Source organism: Pecten maximus, chromosome 17 (assembly GCF_902652985.1).
Source record: "Pecten maximus chromosome 17, xPecMax1.1, whole genome shotgun sequence".
NCBI classification, from domain to species: domain Eukaryota; kingdom Metazoa; phylum Mollusca; class Bivalvia; order Pectinida; family Pectinidae; genus Pecten; species Pecten maximus.
Window position 1 is genome coordinate 33,804,516 of NC_047031.1, and position 20,411 is coordinate 33,824,926.

Below are 20,411 nucleotides of genomic sequence, written 5' to 3' on the forward strand. Positions count from 1 at the left end.
CGGGGAATCAAGTTTGCTTGACATGTTTTGACCAAACTGCAACATAATCAAGTAAACACTACGGTATATATTTCTAATTTTCTACAGCAACTGTCTCCGTTTCAAGTATTTGTACTGTATCATAATAAATGTAATATTTATCAATTTATTTTGTAGGCAATGTTTTCCATTTCATCCTGGTTATGAATAAAAGATCAACAAACAAATGCGATTTTTTTTAGCTAACTGGTGATACAGAATACATGAGGACAACCGCGGCTACTCTAGCAACAAGTTGTCGTCTTTTAGCCGTGAAACTGGAAAATCTTACGAAGACGGAGTCAGAAAATGGAACATCCGGCAAATCTATCCTTGATGATATGCTCGCGCTTGACTGCCCGAACAACTGTACTGGTCATGGGGATTGTGAGAACGGTAAAAATCGTTGCTCATCAGACAACTATGATTCAATTAATCTTCAATTATTGACAGCAACTGTATTTCATCTTTGGTGAACCAACCGTGGTCAGTAGATAGGGCTTTGAAAGTGATATATACCACGGCAATCTAATTAAAATCTAGATGGTCATTCTCACTACGTTACAGGAACATGTAACATGAACATGTAACGTAGTGATAATGACCATCTAGATTTTAATTATATTAATCCCACGTTAGTGAGGCGAATTTGTTGATGCATTGTGTTTGAGACTCGGCTACCTTCAACTCTGTTATAAATAGTTGTTTTGTTAACAGAATTTCTCATTGATTTTTGATATTGACATGAAGTAAGTTATAATTAAGTAGTTATTTGGATTTTCTAATTATAGATATTTGCGAATTCGCTGACAAGTTTTAGCCGTTTAGTAAAGATGTCATTTCCATTAGGGTGTCGGAATTGTACATGAATGCATTTTTTATTTAATTTATAACCAAAGGTACCTGTGTTTGTACTGGAGGATACGAGGGCGTGGAATGTTCCTTACTAAGAACGTTACCCCCTATTGTGTCGACGGAAACAAATCCTGGCCTATGTGCGACCGACCGTTATCCCTGTAACACCTTTTACATCTCCGGGGACAATTTCGCCCCTACAAGCGTTACTTGTAAAGCTGTTCATTTCTCTGTAAGTCGTATAATATATGATTTACACCTGAAGTATCAAAATAAAAAGGGAAAAAATAAAACCACAATTACTACCCTTGAGCCTGGCTTATTAAAGACAGCAAACAAGATTTTTTTTTAGTTTAACATACAAATATAAATTGATAAATTTAACAATAATGACAATCTAGATTTTGTGTAACCTCGAAAGATATGAAGGTAACATACTCTTTTAATGTAACTGTATAAATTGTAAAACGGACTTTACATGTATGTTGGTATTTTTGTCGGTATAACAGTATTTATCTTTAGAGTTTATCACATTTCAGATAACGGCGGGAGCAGGTTATACGTTGGATTCAAACAATGAGACGTTTCCGGCTGATGCGCTTGCTGGTGGGATAGGTTGTGCCTGCACAGTTCCACAGTCCCTAAGGAGAAAGCGCTCTATTGATGCAGACACTATCCTTGCCGATGGTTTTTTTCTTAGTGTTTCTAATGACGGAACGACATTCAGTGAAGACATTGTTGTAATTAAGTACGACTCGTCATGTTACACGTGTAATTCGACAGCTGTCACGTGCTCACAGCTGGTAAGTAGATCGACATCTTTCATCTAACCAGGTACCTGATTACCTTTTTCCTTCTAATGTATTACTGCCTTCCAAACTGCGTGCATTTGCATTAATAACCAACTTTAAAACATCTTACAAATCCGACATGAACAGTTTCGCTATATGTAGATTTAATTGTATAGCCTACGATATATTGATGTTCAATCTTTACAAAACTTACGTTATTTACTTTCTGTTTGTTATAGAGATCTTGTCAGACAACAATAAGCTCTTCTTCGACAACCGAAATTCCTTTTACAACAACTACAAATACCGCCCTACCTACGACTACCACGTCAACTTCATCGTCCAAGCTATCTATAATCACATCACCAACTACAACTACCACACCAAATGCACCTACAACGCCGACTGCAACTACAAGACCAACTACAAAGTTAACACAATCTACAATTACCACGCCGGCTGCAACTAACAAGCGAACTACAAATACCAGGCCACTTACAACCACTTCATTAACTGCAACAACTACGCCATCTATAACAACCACCAACTCTTCAACTCACGCTCCATTTACAACTACTGCCCAACCTATATCTACCAAGCTATCTACAATTACGACAACTACCAATATCACTTCAACCACGCCATCTACAACGCACCCGATAACTACCAAGTCACCTTTAACTACCACTTCACCTACAACTACCAAGGCACCTACAACTAACACGCCAACTACATCTACCACGCCAATTACAACTACTACACCAAGTACACCTACCACGCCAATTACAACTACAACTACTACACCAACTACATCTACCATACAAACTACAAATATCATGCCAACTACAATGTCAACTACAACTAACATGCCAACAATAGCTTCCATGTCAACAACAACTACGGCGCCAACTGCAATTACCATGCCAACTACTGCTACCAAGCCAAGTACTGCTACCAAGGAAACTACTGCTACCAAGTTAACTACTGCTACCAAGCCAACTACTGCTACCAAGTTAACTACTGCGACCATGCAAGATACAACTACGACGCCAGCTACAACTACCATGTCAACTACTGCTACCAAGTTAACTACTGCGACCATGCAAGATACAACTACGACGCCAGTTACAACTACCATGTCAACTTCTGATACCATATTAACTACTGATGCCAAGCCAACTACTGCGACCAAGCCAACTACTGCTACCATGTCAACTACTGCGACCATGCAAGATACAACTACGACGCCAGCTACATCTACCATGTCAACTACAACTATCACGCCAATTACCACTACAACGCCAACTACAATTATTATGCAAACTGCAACTACCATTCCTACAACAACTGCTACACCAGCTGAAACTTCTACATCGGCTTCAACCAACAATTGGTCTAAACCGACATCTAGGAAAACCCTATCACCAACAACACATTTGAAAATCACAGAAGCGAATCCAGTTTCAACCACATCGGTGCCAGATACTACACCTGGAGGAGAAGGTACAATATCGCTATGAAGTGATTATCTCTTATTTTCATTTGTACACAAAACGCTAATTATTTCCTCTAACTACAGATCTCCAAAGGATTAACATGTTGTTTTTCGATTGGTCTCAAAATGCAATATGCATAACTACGCACTGAGGGAAACCTACATATGAAATTTGAGAAAGATCCCTTCAGTACTTTCTGAGAAATAGCGATAACAAACTTCAATTGTCAAAATCCAAGATGGCTGCCTGTCGGCCATGTTGTTTTCCAATTGGTCTCAAAACGCAATATGCATAACTAGGCACCAAGAGGAACCTTTATATGAAATTTCAGAAAGATCCCTTCATAAGTTTCTGAGAAATAGCGATAACAAACTTCAATTGTCAAAATCCAAGATGGCTGCCTGTCGGCCATGTTGTTTTCCGATTGGTCTCAAAATGCAATATGCATAACTAGGCACCAAGGGGAATCTACATATAAAATTTGAGAAAGATCCCTTCAGTACTTTCTCAGAAATAGCGATAACAAACTTCAATTGTCAAAATCCAAGATGGCTGCCTGTCGGCCATGTTGTTTTCCGATTGGTCTCAAAATGCAATATGCATAACTAGGCACCAAGGGGAGTCTACATATGAAATTTGAGAAAGATCCCTTCAGTACTTTCTCAGAAATAGCGATAACAAACTTCAATTATCAAAATCCAAGATGGCTGCCTGTCGGCCATGTTGTTTTCCGAATGGTCTCAAAATGCAATATGCATAACTAGGCACCAAGGGAAGCCTACATATGAAATTTGAGAAAGATCCCTTCAGTACTTTCTCAGAAATAGCGATAACAAAGTTCAATTATCAAAATCCAAGATGGCTGCCTGTCGGCCATGTTGTTTTCCGATTGGTCTGAAAATGCAATATGCATAACTAGGCACCAAGGGAAGCCTACATATGAAATTTGAGAAAGATCCCTTCAGTACTTTCTCAGAAATAGCGATAACAAACTTCAATTGTCAAAATCCAAGATGGCTGCCTGTCGGCCATGTTGTTTTCCGATTGGTCTCAAAATGCAATATGCATAACTAGGCACCAAGGGGAGTCTACATATGAAAATATAAAAAGGGGAGTAACTAATTATAGTAATACACTACTAAAACAAATAATAATAAAGAGGCCTTTTATGTGTCCGGAAACTTCCGAACTCTTTACTCTATTGCACTGTAGAATTTAGTTTAGTTGACATCGTCTGTTTTTGAATAAATAAGAAACCCCGTGATTTTACACTCTGTACAGTGGCCTGGAATAAGCTATCACTGGCTGCAGTAGCTGGTACTGGAGCATTCGCCTTTGTCATTATCCTTGTACTTGGAGTGGTGCTCATTAAAATGAGGTCTAAAAGGTACGTGCTGCAAATTAGCAAAAAATACATTATATACTGAATGCTTATTTCGTGTTTCGAATGGATTTAACGTTTAGCTAATAAAGTTAATTATCCATTATATTTGTATTCAAACTCACATTTTGATGTTATCTGCTTGACCTATATATCGGAAGAACACTTGTGATCTAAACTTAAAGTTTATAAACCAAAAAGATTATCTTTTTCAACGTATGTTGCTTTTTAGCTTACGTTTCTTATGTCTTCGTAAAAGATCACGTGATGACGTAAAGTAATCGGTTTGGTAGCGGAAAACTAACTTTTCGAGACAAAACTTTAATTTGAGAGTGTTTGGCTATGTTCTTTAAATTTTGAGAAACATAGTATTGAACGCCTTTGCCAATGTATATATCGATTTTTTAAAAATTATTCAATGAATCTCCTATTTTGACATGCATGTATATTGTACTCCCGCAGAGGAGGGTTTTCACTTATTAAACGTTTGCATTGATTCTTTTGTTTACATACTCCTCACATACATAGAGCCTCTTTTCGTACTGCGCTATTCCTTTAATATGTTATTTGTGTGCACATATGATATAATTTTGATTGGTTTGGTTATATTTGTTCAACGTCCTAATAACAGTCAAGGAATACCGTATCAACTTCTCTTAAGTCATATGGCCAGTAGAGTCATTCGTTCTGATATTATGGTCGTGTCAAATTGTTATCTATTGGGTCCTTCGAAATCCAAGATGGCTGTCATACATTCATGTAGCTCATAGGCACTGAATATTTTTATAATTGTTTTCATGTATGAATAGATAAAATAGTTATAATGTTACGGTTTTCATTCTCAGGACCACAACTGATCGTACGGATTATAGAGGTGAAAATAACGTACCTGACAGCCGCCCTAATTTTTCTACAAACTTCAGTCACCAAAACTCTTCCCATCTCTTATCGCGACAAACACAGGATGCAGACATCGGATTGGGGAATATCCACAACTCACAGAAAGGTCCATTCCGGGGATACGGGAGAGAGTACGATGGATTTAAACCCGCGGATATATCAAATGTGTATCCGAGTCTCCAAACTTCCGGTGTGTATCCACAGCCGTCCGCTCCCCCGCTTAAGGACATTCACATGAGATACCACTGATAAACAGAAACACCTGTTTCCTTGCTGTCACAGACATACTACCGACCTGTGGAAACTGAATAAGATACCACTGATGTATATAAACAGAAACACTTGTTTCCTTGCTGTCACAGACATACTACCGACCTGTGGAAACTGAATAAGATACCACTGATGTATATAAACAGAACAACTTGTTACCTTGCTGTCACGGACATACTACCGACCTCAATCATCCGTAACCTCATAAGGAGAGTAACTTCAGAAGTTACCGATAATACTTCTAAACTAAATTATTCACGTCTGATAATATCGGTGTGTTAATTGATTCCTTCCGAACATTTTGTCAGCTCGGTTACATTCAAACGAATGATACTTTTCTGTCTTTTATTAATCATATAGTAATGTAAATTCTCGAGAATAAATTGCTTTTAATCAAAAAAGCTAAACGGTTAAATTTGATTTGATAATAGGGCCTTTTCACCGAGTTGTTTTTATTCATTTTGATATTATCAATAAAAGCGAACTGAAACATAAATTATGAAAATACTAGTACATTGTATCTCGTAAAAATAAGATTTTCAGATTTGATACATTTTGTGTATTACATGTAGGAGGGAAAATATCATTGATTCACCACATGGATTCATGGAATATGACAATTATTATTTCATTTCATCTGGATAAGAAATTGTAATAAATGTAAGAATGACTAGAGACTTTATGTACATTTGGCAATGATATATTTACATACATGTATTTAGCAAAATACTGAAGAACACTTTAATGATATAATTTAGCAGATTTCATAAAGCACTAGTAAATATGACCAGAGGGACTGTAGTATTAAATTCTTATAACTTCATATAATGTAATCTCAATGAAAAATCATAATAAATATAAGTATGACTAGAAAACTTAAACACAAAATTCCACACTAGTATAGAATAAACATATTTACAAATTATACCAATTACAGGTACTCACAAGTAATTTACGATTTCAGTGACCTAGCATAAGAGCCCCTTATGTGATCCAACTCCTTTTCAGAGTAACTGTTCTTTTTTTGCAGAAGATTGCAAAACCAGCAAGGCTTCAAGAGTGTCATCACCCAATGTTGACCTTTGGTCAGTTCTGTTTTTCCTGACACAGGACTTGAACATACTGAATGCAAATAAATGTGTACAATCAATGTTTTACATGACAAACTTGGTGGAGTCTTATGAGATGACCATTTTATGATTTTTCTGCAAGCGATACATTATATGCCGGTTTAGAATACAGGACTATGTATATGTTCTAACTTACCATACCCATCACAAATGGTTGTCAAATTGTAGATGTTAATCAGAGGGTAAACACTTTTATTTACTATGTGCACCAATGTAGTATTATCGAGAGAGCACTATGAAGTTCGCTCTGTCAAATACAAGAATGTCCGTAAAGGACCTGTTAAGTGTTTGTCGGATGTTAAACACTACACAAAAGTAACACAGTACTTTTCATATCTCAACATATGCATCCCTTTACCTGTTGCTGAGCCATCACAGATAGGAACTGATAGCAGCTCAGAATTAACTGTTCCCGTGGAAGTGTCTAAACTTCTAATCACCAGAGGGTACTGTTTGCTTTTCTCATCGTTACTACCATCTGTTGAAATTGTAAATGGTCCTTCTTTCATCCTCTGTTGTAAAACATTTTGCTTCATTGAAGAGATTTCTTTGATGAAACATGTTGCCTTGTTTCTTGCACACTTCATCTCTAAAAATGACAATGAACAAAACTTAAACAAGCCCAACATGAAATAAATTTAATATTGAAACACTATAGTCCCATCTGTGAGCATTGTGTTTTAAATTAAAAAAAAAACCTGATGGGACTAGAAACACTACTGACATGAAAATATTACACTGTCAATGACTGTGCTGACATTTTGTTTTTAATTTTTTTTTTCAATGTAAGCGGTTTCTTATACGGAGTTGTTAATTATGAGACGAATCATATAATTTACCTGTAGCTATTTTAGAGTCGGGGAACATTTCCTTGAACACGTTTGGAAGTGTGTCTGCTGTTGACAGTGACAGATTTTTTTCGGCAATGAACTCGCACATCAACAGCTCTGCCTTGGTAACGTTTCTTTTTTTGTTCTCCATTGTTTCTGTTTGTTTGCCACAAAAGGAAAGAATAGATCTGTTCCTTTCCACATCAGCAGCTGCTTTCGTGTGATTTTTTCTTTCAACATGTCTCCGGCAATCAAACATTCCAGCATGGCCACAAGAAAAGTCCGAGTTGCAGATTGAACAGTGAACAAATGCGTCTCCTTTTTTGGAAGGACCAAGGCATTTATAAGCCGCATGGTATTCAGGGATATAGGTCTGTAAATGTCGCTGTTTAAGTTCATTTGACACGTTCAAATTATCATCCATTGCTTTCCTTTTCGGCATTTTCTCCTCTTGAGAATTGTTGATGTGCGGCCATTACCGGACCGATTTGACCTTGTGCTTTACCATCGGAACGCCTCTCACAGTAACGTTGTTACAGTTCATTGTAGCGCACCTTGTATGGAAGAATCTAGAGAATGCCGCATGCTTTTAATCAACAAAACGCTTTACAATAACGTTGTGTGCTGGTATTACGCAAGCCGTTATATGACTATGATTTTGGGTGCGTTCGATAGGAGAACACTGAATACACGGAACAGTATACGTAAGAGTAAAACAATCAACAAGCAATTCTTTATTTAGCGTATTTTTTTCAAACAAAGCGTAGAGGCGTAATTAGCCATCATTTAGCGTAAAAAATACGCCAAAAGCGTACAAGTAAACAGGTCTGATTATAGTTGATTATAATAATCAAGCGAAAAGATCAGGACTTGAAAACCAGTCCTCCGAACTTTACTCGACCTGAATTTGTATGCATTGTTACGTTTGTAAAATGTTTTAAAATATGTTAATTGGTCTTTATCATCTACAAATGATACCGTAGAAAAATTGCTGTTTCCATGGGTTACTTGTAATGGCCATTTCAAAAACAGTTCGGGTTCGGCTTTTAAGCCCCATTCCGGGAAGCAATGTTCATAAATAAACTTTTCTGTGTGCATATAATGTTTATTTACATGTTGTTTCGTCGTATTTTTAGAGTTGAATACTAATTAATTAGTTAATTAATCGCGGCGAATTCCGAGCGTACATATCTATTTATAAACTCCCAAAATAGTATGGTAATGAAGAGAAATCGAAAACGAGGCTGTATGATACCCAAAACAAACGTGCAGCGTGGCGAGTTCTGACAGCAACGTCTCGGTCAGTAAAACGTACTTTTTCTCACTGAATCATGCACTTCTTTTCTTGCAGACAATTAGATATTCGATGCTAGCTATTACATACAAATGTTTGACAACAATAAAGCGATCACTGCGGCTGAAATGGTCTTTTTTCCTTCTACGCTACCAATAAATAAATAAATAAATAGTATCGCCAGCACTAGATATGTGTCGCGCTTCTGATCAATCGAAACATTTCCCCTATGTTTGTTTCAATTATATCTTGGTGAGCTCTCCAACGGGTACGCTCCTTTCCAAGTGTTATTTGCTTATGCTCCGTTGCATACCGCTGTTTCCTGCGTTTTTTTTCAGAGTCACTTAGGTTGTTTTTTTCGAACGAGCTTTGGCGTTTTTGTTTTGGACGCCATATTGCTTCTCGATAATAGGTCTCCGGTAGGTGGCGCTTTATCTCATTAACATATGAAATTACCATATCTCATTCACCACTAGAAATTTTAGCGTTTCGATGGAATTCCGTTAATAACTCCATAAATATGACGAATTTTAATTTTTCATTAATGTTTTCCTTTGTTATGGATGTTTTCTGTAGAAAATAATAAATATTAAACAAACTTTCCCGGAATGGGGCTTTAATAGGGTTAGGGATGTTGGGAACAAGTACTGATTGCAATACCAGGTCATCCATACAATATATACTAACAGAAACACAAATTGACCCAATATGGAATAGAAAAAAAAAATGTAATCACAATAAGTTTCCCATTTTTTTGGCTGATTTAATGGGAAACAGAGCAATCTTTATTATTTTGAAATATTTCGTTTAAAAATCATTTCTAACAAGAAATATCGTTAAAAAAGATAAACGGCATAGTTTTAATGCTGGTGGTTATAATGTAAAACTACTGGTGAAATAAATAAACGAACTACGATGTAATTAATAAATGCGCAGTTTCAGCACGGATAACAAAATCATATCAGTTTGAATTATTTTTGGTGATAATAAGACTACATATGTGTCATCTGAATAGATGCATCCACTTATTCAGCTTGCATTCATTTAAAAAGGGACATCACGGTAAAAACGTTGCAATTTTCACTGAATGTACGCGTTTTGTTAATTTCCAGTTATGTTTCTGTGCTGTTCCAATGTTCACAGTCAATCCCTATGTCCAGCTTGACCACTCGATTCAGTTGGGAATCCCCCTCTAAATTTAGCGCGGAAATTATTTTTAGATCATTACGTGACTGTTTTGAAATCGTGGCAACACAAACACACGATAGTTTACAAGGCGATATCTATATTCCATCTGGGTAAGTTGGATAACGATATTATACACAGTGGTTTAAATGTTAAATAACATGTTCTGTAAATATTACGGCACACATATTTATGTGTAAATAAGTGTAGACACTGTTCATATAGTATAGTGACAGTAGCGATGTACTGGTACAGACTGTATTTGTGTAAATATTACCGAGATTATCATGACCTACTATCAAACATTCAAGCAGAATACGAGCGGCGTCCGTATTACTGCTGTTTTCATGTTTGAACTGTTACAATCTATTGTACTACTTCCCAAGTTTAATTCTAGGATTGTATTTGACCCATTTTCCTATTATTCTCTTCATTGCGGAAGCTGTTATAGTTTTCAACCGCAGTCGATTCACATTGGAAGCCATTTTTGTTTCCGTATATGTCACAACATTTGCATATTCAGCATTTTGCATTGACCGCTACATTGACCAATCACATACTTCATCTTGACCAGAACGCCACCTGTCGCGTCATATCCGGGGCCAAAACCAAATTAGACGGCTATGCCGAAAAAGGATATTTTTCTAACAGAAAAAGAACACTGAAATGGTTGAATTCTATAAAATAATTGTCCAATTATTTGTTCTTATATTTGGACTTAAATTCTCCAACAAGAGGCCCATGGGGCCTGTATCGCTCACCTGGTTGGATTAGACCAAATGTCAAAATAATGTTCCTGTTCAATTCGTGTTATCTGTAAATCTCAAACAATGCTATATATATATGGTTATAGTTTGGGGATCCCAGCTGCTTTGAATAAATAATGAAGTCATGCATTAACAATCTAATTAAAATCTAGATGGTCATAATCACTACGTTACACGAACATCTAACAACATCCCATAAGGGGTCACGTCAGGGTGACCTTTTGGATTAGCCAATCAAATGACTGCTTCCAGAAGCTTGGAAGTGAATTTTCTATGTCCGAATTAGCATGACTAGAATATATAGCTTGTATAATCTATCAATTTGTTTCAGGTCATTTCGTCCCATAAAGCAAATAGTTATAAACTGTGCCGAAATGGATTGCTACAAATGCATGCTGTGACGAAATGTTTTGCTTCAATGACATCGACAAAATGCCAATTCGCCTTGAAAGTGAAATACACAGGGTTGACATGCCCGGAGAATACACGATTGAAGAAAAGGGAGTAAACACGGTCACAGTGGGGTATACGGGTAATGAAAACACCAGAATAACGGTGTGTTTGGCAGCAATGGGTGACGGAACAAAGTTACAACCTTTAGTTTTGTTGAAGGGCAAACGACCACCTAAAAACATTCCACTGGGGGTGCACGTGTTAATGACACCAGCAGCATGGGCAAATGAATCGGTCATGGAACACTGGCTCCGTGTCATATGGAGAAAAAATTCTACCTGTCGCCTACTTGTATGGGACTAATTTTCAGCGCATAGAACGACTTTAATTAAAACTAAGGTCAGTCATGATTACAACAGCGATAAGGCCGTGATTCCTAGTGGCTACACCAGCAAACTCCAACCTTGTGATGTTAGTTGGAATAAACCATTCAAGGACACCTATCGTGAATTGTATGATGATTGGTTGTTTTATGGCAAGGTATCGCTAACAAAGGGGGGCAACAGACGACCTCCGGAAAGGGAACAGATCCTGACATGGATAAAGCAGGCATGGAGTGAAGTTTCACCTGAAGTGGTCAGAAAATCTTTTTCTGAAAACGGGCATAACAAATGCAATTGATGGTTCGCAGGATGATATGTTATTCTGTGACGACGACGAGACCGACGACCCTTTCGAGGGATTTGATACACCTCCTCCGGGAGATGTGGATGGGTCAAATCAACTTGACTCGAACATGCAGTTAGAACTTGATGCATTAAATGAGTACAGCGATCCTGAAGTTGAGGAGAGCGACGATGATTCTGATGACATGGGTGCATGTGGTTCTCCTGGACGTTAACTGTTCTGTGCAAACGTGTTTAGTGACGCATTATAATTAGCTAAACGTTGTAATGACTCTGCTCTTTATTTTCCATCTTTGGAGTAAACAAGAGGCCCATGGGGCCTGTATCGCTCACCTGGTTGGATTAGACAAAATGTAAAAATAATGTTCATGTTCAATTCGTTTTATTTGTCAATCTCAAACAATGCTATATATATGGTTACGGTGTGGGGATCCCAACTGCTTTAAAGAAATAACTCTCTAAGGGTCTGAAATACCTCAAGAATTGTTTTTAGAACATCCATTCATAACTTTATTACTACTAGCGATTTAAAAGAATTACCTCTATTACCCCTATGGGCCCGCCCCTTTGGCCCCTTGGGGGGTAAGAAACACCATTGATGCAAAATCTGTTCCCCTTCCCCAAAGATGTTTCTGACCAAATTTGGTTCAAATCCATTCATAACTTTATGACTAGTAGCAATTTGAAGGAATTACCTCTATTTCCCCTATGGGGCCCCGCCCCTTTGGCCGCCCGGGGGTCAGAGTCACCATTTATGCAAAATCTGTTCCCCTTCCCCCAAGGATGTTTCTGTCCAAATTGGGTTCAAATCCATTCATAACTTTATGACTAGTAGTGATTTCAAGGAATTACCTCTATTTCCCATATTGGGCCCCGCCCCTTTGGCCCCTTTGGGGTCAGAGCCACCATTTATGCAAGATCTTGTTTTCCTTCCCCCAAGGATGTTACTGACCAAATTGGGTTCAAATCCTTTCATAACTTTATAACTAGTAGCGATTTAAATGAATTACTTCTATTTCCCCATTATGCCCCACCAGTTTGGCCCCTTGGGGGTTAGAGTCACCATTTATGCAAAATCTGTTTCCCTTCCCTCCAGGAAGATTCTGGCCAAATTGGGTTAAAATCCATTCATAACTTTATGACTAGTAGCGATTTAAATGAATTACTTCTATTTCCCCTATTGGGCCCCGCCCAGTTTGGCCCCCCGGGGGTCAGAGTCACCATTTATGCAAAATCTGTTCCCCTTCTGCTAAGGATGTTTCTGACCAAATTGGGTTCAAATCCATTCATAACTTTATGACTAGTAGCGATTTAAATGAATTATCTCTATTTCCCCTATTGGGCCCCGCCCCTTTAGCCCCTCGGTGGACAGAGTCACCATTTATGCAAAATCTGTTCCCCTTCTGCCAACGATGTTTCTGGCTAAATTTGGTCAAAATCCAATAAACGGACGGACGGACGGACGACGGACGCTGCGCCATGACATAAGCTCAGTCCAGGTGATCTTAAAACACAGTTTTTGTGTCTAAACTGTTATCATCGAAAATGGCATCTTTGAGATTGTTTCTTCCATAAAACAGCCAAATGGCGCCATGGAAACATGATTCTTTGTCACAATCATGCCACGAATGTATTCTTTACGGTGACCATCATTTGATCAGATTTTCATTAATATTTTACATAACATGCACATTTGATCAACACTTAAACAGCTTCTGAAAGGTACAACTTCGAGGAGCCATAAAAAACAAACCAAGTGACCTAAATCTATATACTTTATAGATTTGTGACCACAACGGCATGGGCAATGCACCACCAACATGAAATTGGAATCAGAGAAGGGGCCATTTTGGAAACAGGCCCTTTGTTTAATTTAACAAATTTGACCTACTTCCAAGGTCACAGGGATCAAATTGACTAAAATACTAATCAACATCTTTGCAATAATCAAGAATCTGGTCTTTGATAGGTTTGTTGTTAAATGATATCGATTCAGGACAATGACAGTAAACACATATCAAAATCAACTCAACAAGGGCCCAATGGGCCCGAATCGCTCACCTGCAATGCAGTGATCTTTTCATATATGCAGTTATTTGAAAGCATGCTACAGGACCAATATAATGTCTCTCCGCACTTTGGCTTTTCACTAAAAAATCATTTAAAGATTTAAGCATACTTGATCGATGTGACCTTGAATGTGCGTCAGGGTCAATTTGGCTATATTGATATAAACGACTTCTCTGAAACCGAGCAATGCCTGTCACTCATATTTGCCTGGTAGCATCACTATGGGGTTGGGATTTAAAATTGTACAAATGATGGGACTGACCCCCCCCCCCCCCCCCCCCCCCCCCCCAGGGGCCAGAGGGGCGGGGCCAAATATGGTCAATCGGGCTATATTCATATAATTGACTTCTTCTCTGGAACCAAACAATGGATATCTTTCATATTTTACTGGTAGCATCACCTTGGGGTAGGAATTTGAAATTGTACAAATGACGGGGCTGACCCCCTGGGGTCTGAGGGGCGGGGCCAAAAGGGGTCAGTTTTACAGAATTGATATATATAAATGACTTCTGCTCTGAAACTAAGCAATGGATATCACTCATATTTACCTGGTAGCATCCCTATGGAGTGGGGATTCAAAATTGTACAAATGGTGGGGCTGCCCCCCATGGGGTCTGAGGGGCGGGGGCCCAAAGGATATTAACTCCATGGGTCTCTTGGTTATTGAGAAGAAGTCGTTTAAAAGATTTCAGCCTTTTTGACCCCTGTGACCTTGAATGATGGCCAACATTATTTATTTGAACAAATTTGGTAGCCCTTCACCCCAGCATGCTACAGGCCCAATATTAGGTCTCTGGGCCTTTTGGTTAATTGAGAAGAAGTTGTTTGAATGGAAAAGTTGACGCCGGACGGACGGCCGGACGACGGACGCCGCGCCACGGCATAAGCTCACTTGCCCTTCGGCATAAGCTCACTTGCCCTTCGGGCAGGTGAGCTAAAAATGGATGGAGGAGCATGACATGCTTGATAAAGTTATGACCACACCAGCTTCCTCACCAGACTTGAATCCAATAGAAAACGTTTGGTCAGCTCTAAAGGATTACCTCCAGAGAGAGATTAAACCAAAGCAGAAGGATGAACTGGTGTCGGGAATGTGTAAATTCTGGGAATCCCTTAGTGTGCAGAAATGTGGAAGGTATATAGACCATATCCACAGAGTTATTCCCCAGGTGATTCTAAATAAAGGAGGTCCAACCATTTTTTAAAAGTACTGATATTGGAAGACATTATGTGACTCTACATCACACTGATTATTAAGTCGCCCCGAATGAATTCACAGAGACTTATTGTTCCATTTCTTAGTTATATATTAAGTCAACCTAGAACAAAGTTGGGGATACTTATCATCTTCATATTCTTTCTGCCACGTTCTTATCCGGAGCTTATCTCTATTACTACTGATCCAATTCTTACCAAACATAGCAATATTAGCATGCATGATCAGTTTTATGTGTTGCTGTGCAATGTGTACTTTGTTTCTATGCCTATACATATCTACCATCCAAAATGAGTACTGTGGCTTGTGATTGGCCAAAATCATATCCATTGATGATTCTTGTTTCATTTGAAGGATTGGTCAAAATTTAAATATTGTCTGATTTGCTGAAATTTGGTATAAATGTACACATATGACACTCGTCACTTTTGTAACATTATTTTCTTAATTTAAACGAAATGGCAGCCATTTTCTAGCCTTTGATTTGCTTGATCGAAATTTTGATATTGTTCTAATTCAGTGAAAATTGGTATTAAAAGTGGTATTAGGGGATTGCAAATTCAACTGCATTGATTTCGTTGCCTTAGCAACTCCGTATACACATAATCTTCGGATTCGTCAAATTTAGAATAATACAGTATGTATATGATTTTGATGAAATTTTATATGTAGGGACATTCCACTGTGATGTATCGGCTTTGCGGGACGTCTGTTATTGCTTTCAATAACAATTCTAGATATTTTGTCTTCTTTTATTACCGTTGCTGGAATCATGTTGTAATATCATGAGTCATTGCAGTTGCCATGAAATTAGATTTTTTTATGTGTCCGATTGTTATGTTTTTGTTGTACAGAATTATGTTTAGCATTTAACATTGTTATGTGCACATAAACTGTGTTGAGAATTATGTTGTGATCAAAATAATTTTGATTATTTTTAGGTTCTTTACTTGAATAATGTTGTAATGCAAATGATGTTTAGGATAGTGTATTCATACAAATATTTAAGATAACATAGTCAAGAATTGTGTTGGTCTTTTCATCCAAGCTGTACAGAATTATGTTATGTAAATGATGCTTAGCTTTAAGGTGCAAAACGAATGTGTATGCTTTTGTTGGATGGATCATAATGTAAGACACTGTTAAGGATTATGTACATGTGGTATTGCAAATGCTATTGATGATTTTGTGGTAAAGAATTATGTAATGCAATTGGATTATGATCATTTGAGCGTTAGTTATGATTGGAAAGAAAAATAAGTATTGATAAATAAAAAATAACATTTTCAGTAAAATTGTTCTTTGTTATGTATGGTTTTGATTTGAAAAAAAAAGTTAAGAGAAAAACATATAAAATCCTGAAGAAGTGGGAAAATATCTACTCATGTATTTAATAATCATAATTATATGGATGAAACTAAAATATTACAACTTTATTTCCTTCTAAACATGCTTCTAAAATCGGACTAAGACAAGGCATACAGCTGAGATTGAATCTGTGACATGCTTCTAATTTTTGTATTGGAACTTCATTGTCATCATCAATCACTTACTGTATTTGACATGGTTATAATAAACATTTGCATTGGCACTGATAGCAGTTCATAACAAGTTCTCACTCTAATCATGATGACAACATCATTGTCACTGATAGCTTTGAGTTCTGTCTCTAATTATCCATATCACTTCAATCAATATAGGCATTTTTTTGCATCTGGATTTGTAACTAAGATTTCGAATTCCAGTGTTGATTGCCTGACGCGTCTCAGTTAGGTTTTCACTTGACTGTCCATAGCAAGCCACAATGTTCAATTGCATGTGTCCTTCTCGGGGACAAGGCAACCTTTCCTTTCTTCCCTCGGTAGTTGCGTCCAAAAAGCTCCTCCTCCTAGAACAGAGTCCAGACAAAGTTACCGGTGGAACATACCCTACACATGGTGTTGTTAATAATGGCCTGTCGTACTCTCACCTCAGCATCTCCTGGCACGTAAGTCATGTCATTGAATGATCCTATCTCCATCAGCCTACCATCAGAACTGCTTGAAAAAATTTGGGTTACTGCTGCCGGTGAAGGGACTGTCGTCATCAGAGTGATGATAGGTGTAGAATTTGTTGTTGGTGTGGTGAAAGTTGGCCTCTTGGTTATTACTTGTGGTGAAGGGACTGTCGTCATCAGATCGATGGTAGGTATAGGATCTGCTGTTGGTGTGGTGAAAGATGGCCTGTGGGTTATTACTGGTTGTGAAGGGATTGTCGTCATCAGATCGATGGTAGGTGTAGGATCTGCTGTTGGTGTGGTGAAAGATGGCCTGTGGGTTATTTCTGGTGGTGTAGGGACTGTCGTCATCAGAGCGATGGTAGGTGTAGAAACTGCTGTTGGTGTGGTGAAAGTTGGCCTGTGGGTTATTACTGGTGGTGAAGGGACTGTTGGAGTTGGTGAGAGTGCTGGCGTTGGAGATACTGCTTGCATAGGAGGTAACGTTGTCATTTGAGGAAGTGTTGGTGAATGAGCTGATGGAGCGGGGCTTGGCTGAGGCATGTCTGTTAATAACGTTAAGCCATTTTCAATGTCAAAGTCTGTTAATGAGGGGGTGAAACTACCTAGCATGGTTATCACTTTTTCTAATTTGTCGTTGTTGATGGCGCTTAGGATGGCAAGAATGTTTGTTAATTTTGTGTCCATTCCATCCATTTTGGAGGACATCGAATGATCCATTAGAGTACACTGAACAGCCATATCTTTTGTGTTTTTGGTGAACATCTTGCGGGGATCATCGTCGCCTGATATTACCGTAACTGTTTCTGTTTGCGTAGAACTCGATGTCTTGCCAGATACATGATCTGATACTTGCAGTTGAATAATGTCTACTTCATCATCTTCCAGACCATCCAGAAAGACCGGATCTCTTTATGGAATGCAGACATTGTCTGTGTTGTCCCCTGACCCTTCGTAGCACACCACAATCTTTCGACCGTTCTGACCCTGAAAGTAAAATGGATGGAGTATTAATTTTAATATATTTTTCAACTTATGGATATTCACTTTTTCAGAAATAACAGTTGATAGAACACCTTACACCACTACTGTCATCAGCTTATGTACAAACTAATCAGACAATTATTAAAAGCATGATTATCTATCGTGAAAGGCCTATGGACAAAGGAAAATACAGAACTAAAACTGCTGTTTGAGCTAACTGATTACCAGAAAATGGGGTCAACAGAAATTGACATACATCTACTTGAAAGTAAGAAAGTTATGTCTAGTTTTGGATGTAAAGATCATGAAAAAGCACAGATGAACTAATGAAATCTCAGATCTTTTAATACCACTCATATGAGTCAAAATCAACGGTCTGAAAAATCACATGGAATGTCATCTTTTACAATTTTGAATTTAGTCAGTTTAAGTCTTTTGTTTTTGACGACTATTACAGCTGGAGTAGATTGTATCTCAGTATTATAAGAAACAAAATCCTACAACCTGTAGTAAGCAATCAACTGATTTTTCAACATAGACCACTGAGTTACAGAGCAATCCCCTTCCATTGCTACTCAAGCAAAATGAAGACATTTTTATTGTTCTATCACTTGTTACACTTATTTCTTATGTTTAAGCCTACAATTGACATTTTGACACCCCCACCCCCACCTCCACTCCCAATTGATGGTTTGATTTGTACATTTTTGATTACATACCTCTTTTGTGGCAGCAGTCTCATTCGTGTTCTTTGCAGCTCCTTGAACCTGCAACAATTTAACAGAACTTATTGTTTCTGACTGCAAGTTGCACTACTTATTATGATTACCTAAGTGAATGTTTTATACTGAATTAAACACATTAAGTGCAAAAAGCGCTACACAAATAAGAAAACGGTATGGACAGGAAAAGATACTTGATTTTGTCAGAAAAGCTGTGAACCTACGAATAATATGAACATAGCCACTTATTTGATATTATCATACACTTATTTAATATCATCATACACTTGCATATTTCTTGTAGGTAATTAGGTGATGGAATGACGTTAATATTTGGAGTCCAACATTGAGTAATCATGACAATAGATATATCTTGTATTGTTTTTCTTTTTTCTCTGTTAGGGCTCTTAGGGCACTAAACATAACAAGAGGCCCAGAGGGCCTGTATGGCTCACCTGGTTTATTTGAACAATCATCAAAATTATATTCATGTTCCATTTGTTAATAGCTTTGTGTATGATTATGGGGTGGGGATCTCGACTGCTTTGAAAATATCACCTAGAAAAACCTTGAGTCTTGGGGTTGTAAAAAGACCCCTGGGCCTATTTTCCCAACATGGACGTATTTGTCTTTAGATGCCCATGGCCAGCAATGCCATATATGGTTAGAGGTGGAGATCTCAAGTCAAGTCAAGTCCCTTAGGGATGCTTCCCACCAAATTTAGTTAAATTCTGATCAGGTGTTAAGAAGAAGTCAATTGTTGAGGGAGGGCCACCGGACACCACAATGATCTTATCATAATCTAAGGTCCCAACATAAGGCACAGGAATAGGTATAGGTTGCGAACGATACATTACCTCTTTTTTTTTTTTTTTTTTTTTAGTTCCAGACAAACATATACATCAATACTCTCTTAATTATGTACATGTAATCAATTTTTATGAATACTCCTACATTTGTGGTGTATTTTAAATCTATTATAATCTACTATTACATTCTTAATTATTGGGCAGTGTAGTGTATGTAGAATTGAAAACAATCAACCAATGAATATATTGCCTAGAGCTAATTGAAAAATGGGATTGGGGGGATGTAAAGGTTTGGGGAAAAAAAAAAAAGGGCATTGGGGGTCAAATCAACTTGACTCGAACATGCAGTTAGAACTTGATGCATTTAATGAGTACAGCGATCCTGAAGTTGAGGAGAGCGACGATGATTCTGGTGACATGGGTGCATGTGGTTCTCCTGGACGTTAACTGTTCTGTGCAAACGTGTTTAGTGACGCATTATAATTAGCTAAACTTTGTAATGACTCTGCTCTTTATTTTCCATCTTTGGTGTAAACAAGAGGCCCATGGGGCCTGTATCGCGCACCTGGTTGGATTAGACAAAATTTCAAAATAATGTTCATGTTCAATTCGTTTGAT

General features: G+C 37.8%; 2 protein-coding genes across 2 annotated transcripts; one reads left to right on the top strand and one right to left on the bottom strand.

The window, feature by feature from the left end:
- The first annotated feature begins 242 nt into the window (after positions 1 to 242).
- LOC117315343 (mucin-5AC-like) lies at positions 243 to 6,463 on the top strand. The gene is made up of 6 exons (XM_033869492.1): positions 243 to 414; positions 918 to 1,105; positions 1,413 to 1,676; positions 1,904 to 3,167; positions 4,442 to 4,547; positions 5,387 to 6,463. Exons 1-6 carry the CDS (start codon positions 243 to 245, stop codon positions 5,688 to 5,690), a joined length of 2,298 nt encoding a protein of 765 aa, XP_033725383.1. The 3' UTR covers positions 5,691 to 6,463.
- Positions 6,464 to 17,170: 10,707 nt separating this feature from the next.
- LOC117315344 (platelet glycoprotein Ib alpha chain-like) lies at positions 17,171 to 18,043 on the bottom strand. The gene has a single exon (XM_033869493.1). The coding sequence runs from the start codon at positions 18,041 to 18,043 to the stop codon at positions 17,171 to 17,173; it is 873 nt and encodes a 290-aa protein (XP_033725384.1).
- Positions 18,044 to 20,411: the final 2,368 nt, after the last annotated feature.

Excerpts from the sequence above, each read along its gene's own strand:
- LOC117315344 (XM_033869493.1), bottom strand. The coding sequence starts at position 18,043 with ATGTTCACCAAAAACACAAAAGATATGGCTGTTCAGTGTACTCTAATG.
- LOC117315343 (XM_033869492.1), top strand. The coding sequence starts at position 243 with ATGAGGACAACCGCGGCTACTCTAGCAACAAGTTGTCGTCTTTTAGCC. Across the intron at positions 1,106-1,412 it reads GTAAAGCTGTTCATTTCTCT|ATAACGGCGGGAGCAGGTTA; the intron begins GTAAGTCGTATA and ends ATCACATTTCAG. Across the intron at positions 3,168-4,441 it reads TACTACACCTGGAGGAGAAG|TGGCCTGGAATAAGCTATCA; the intron begins GTACAATATCGC and ends CACTCTGTACAG.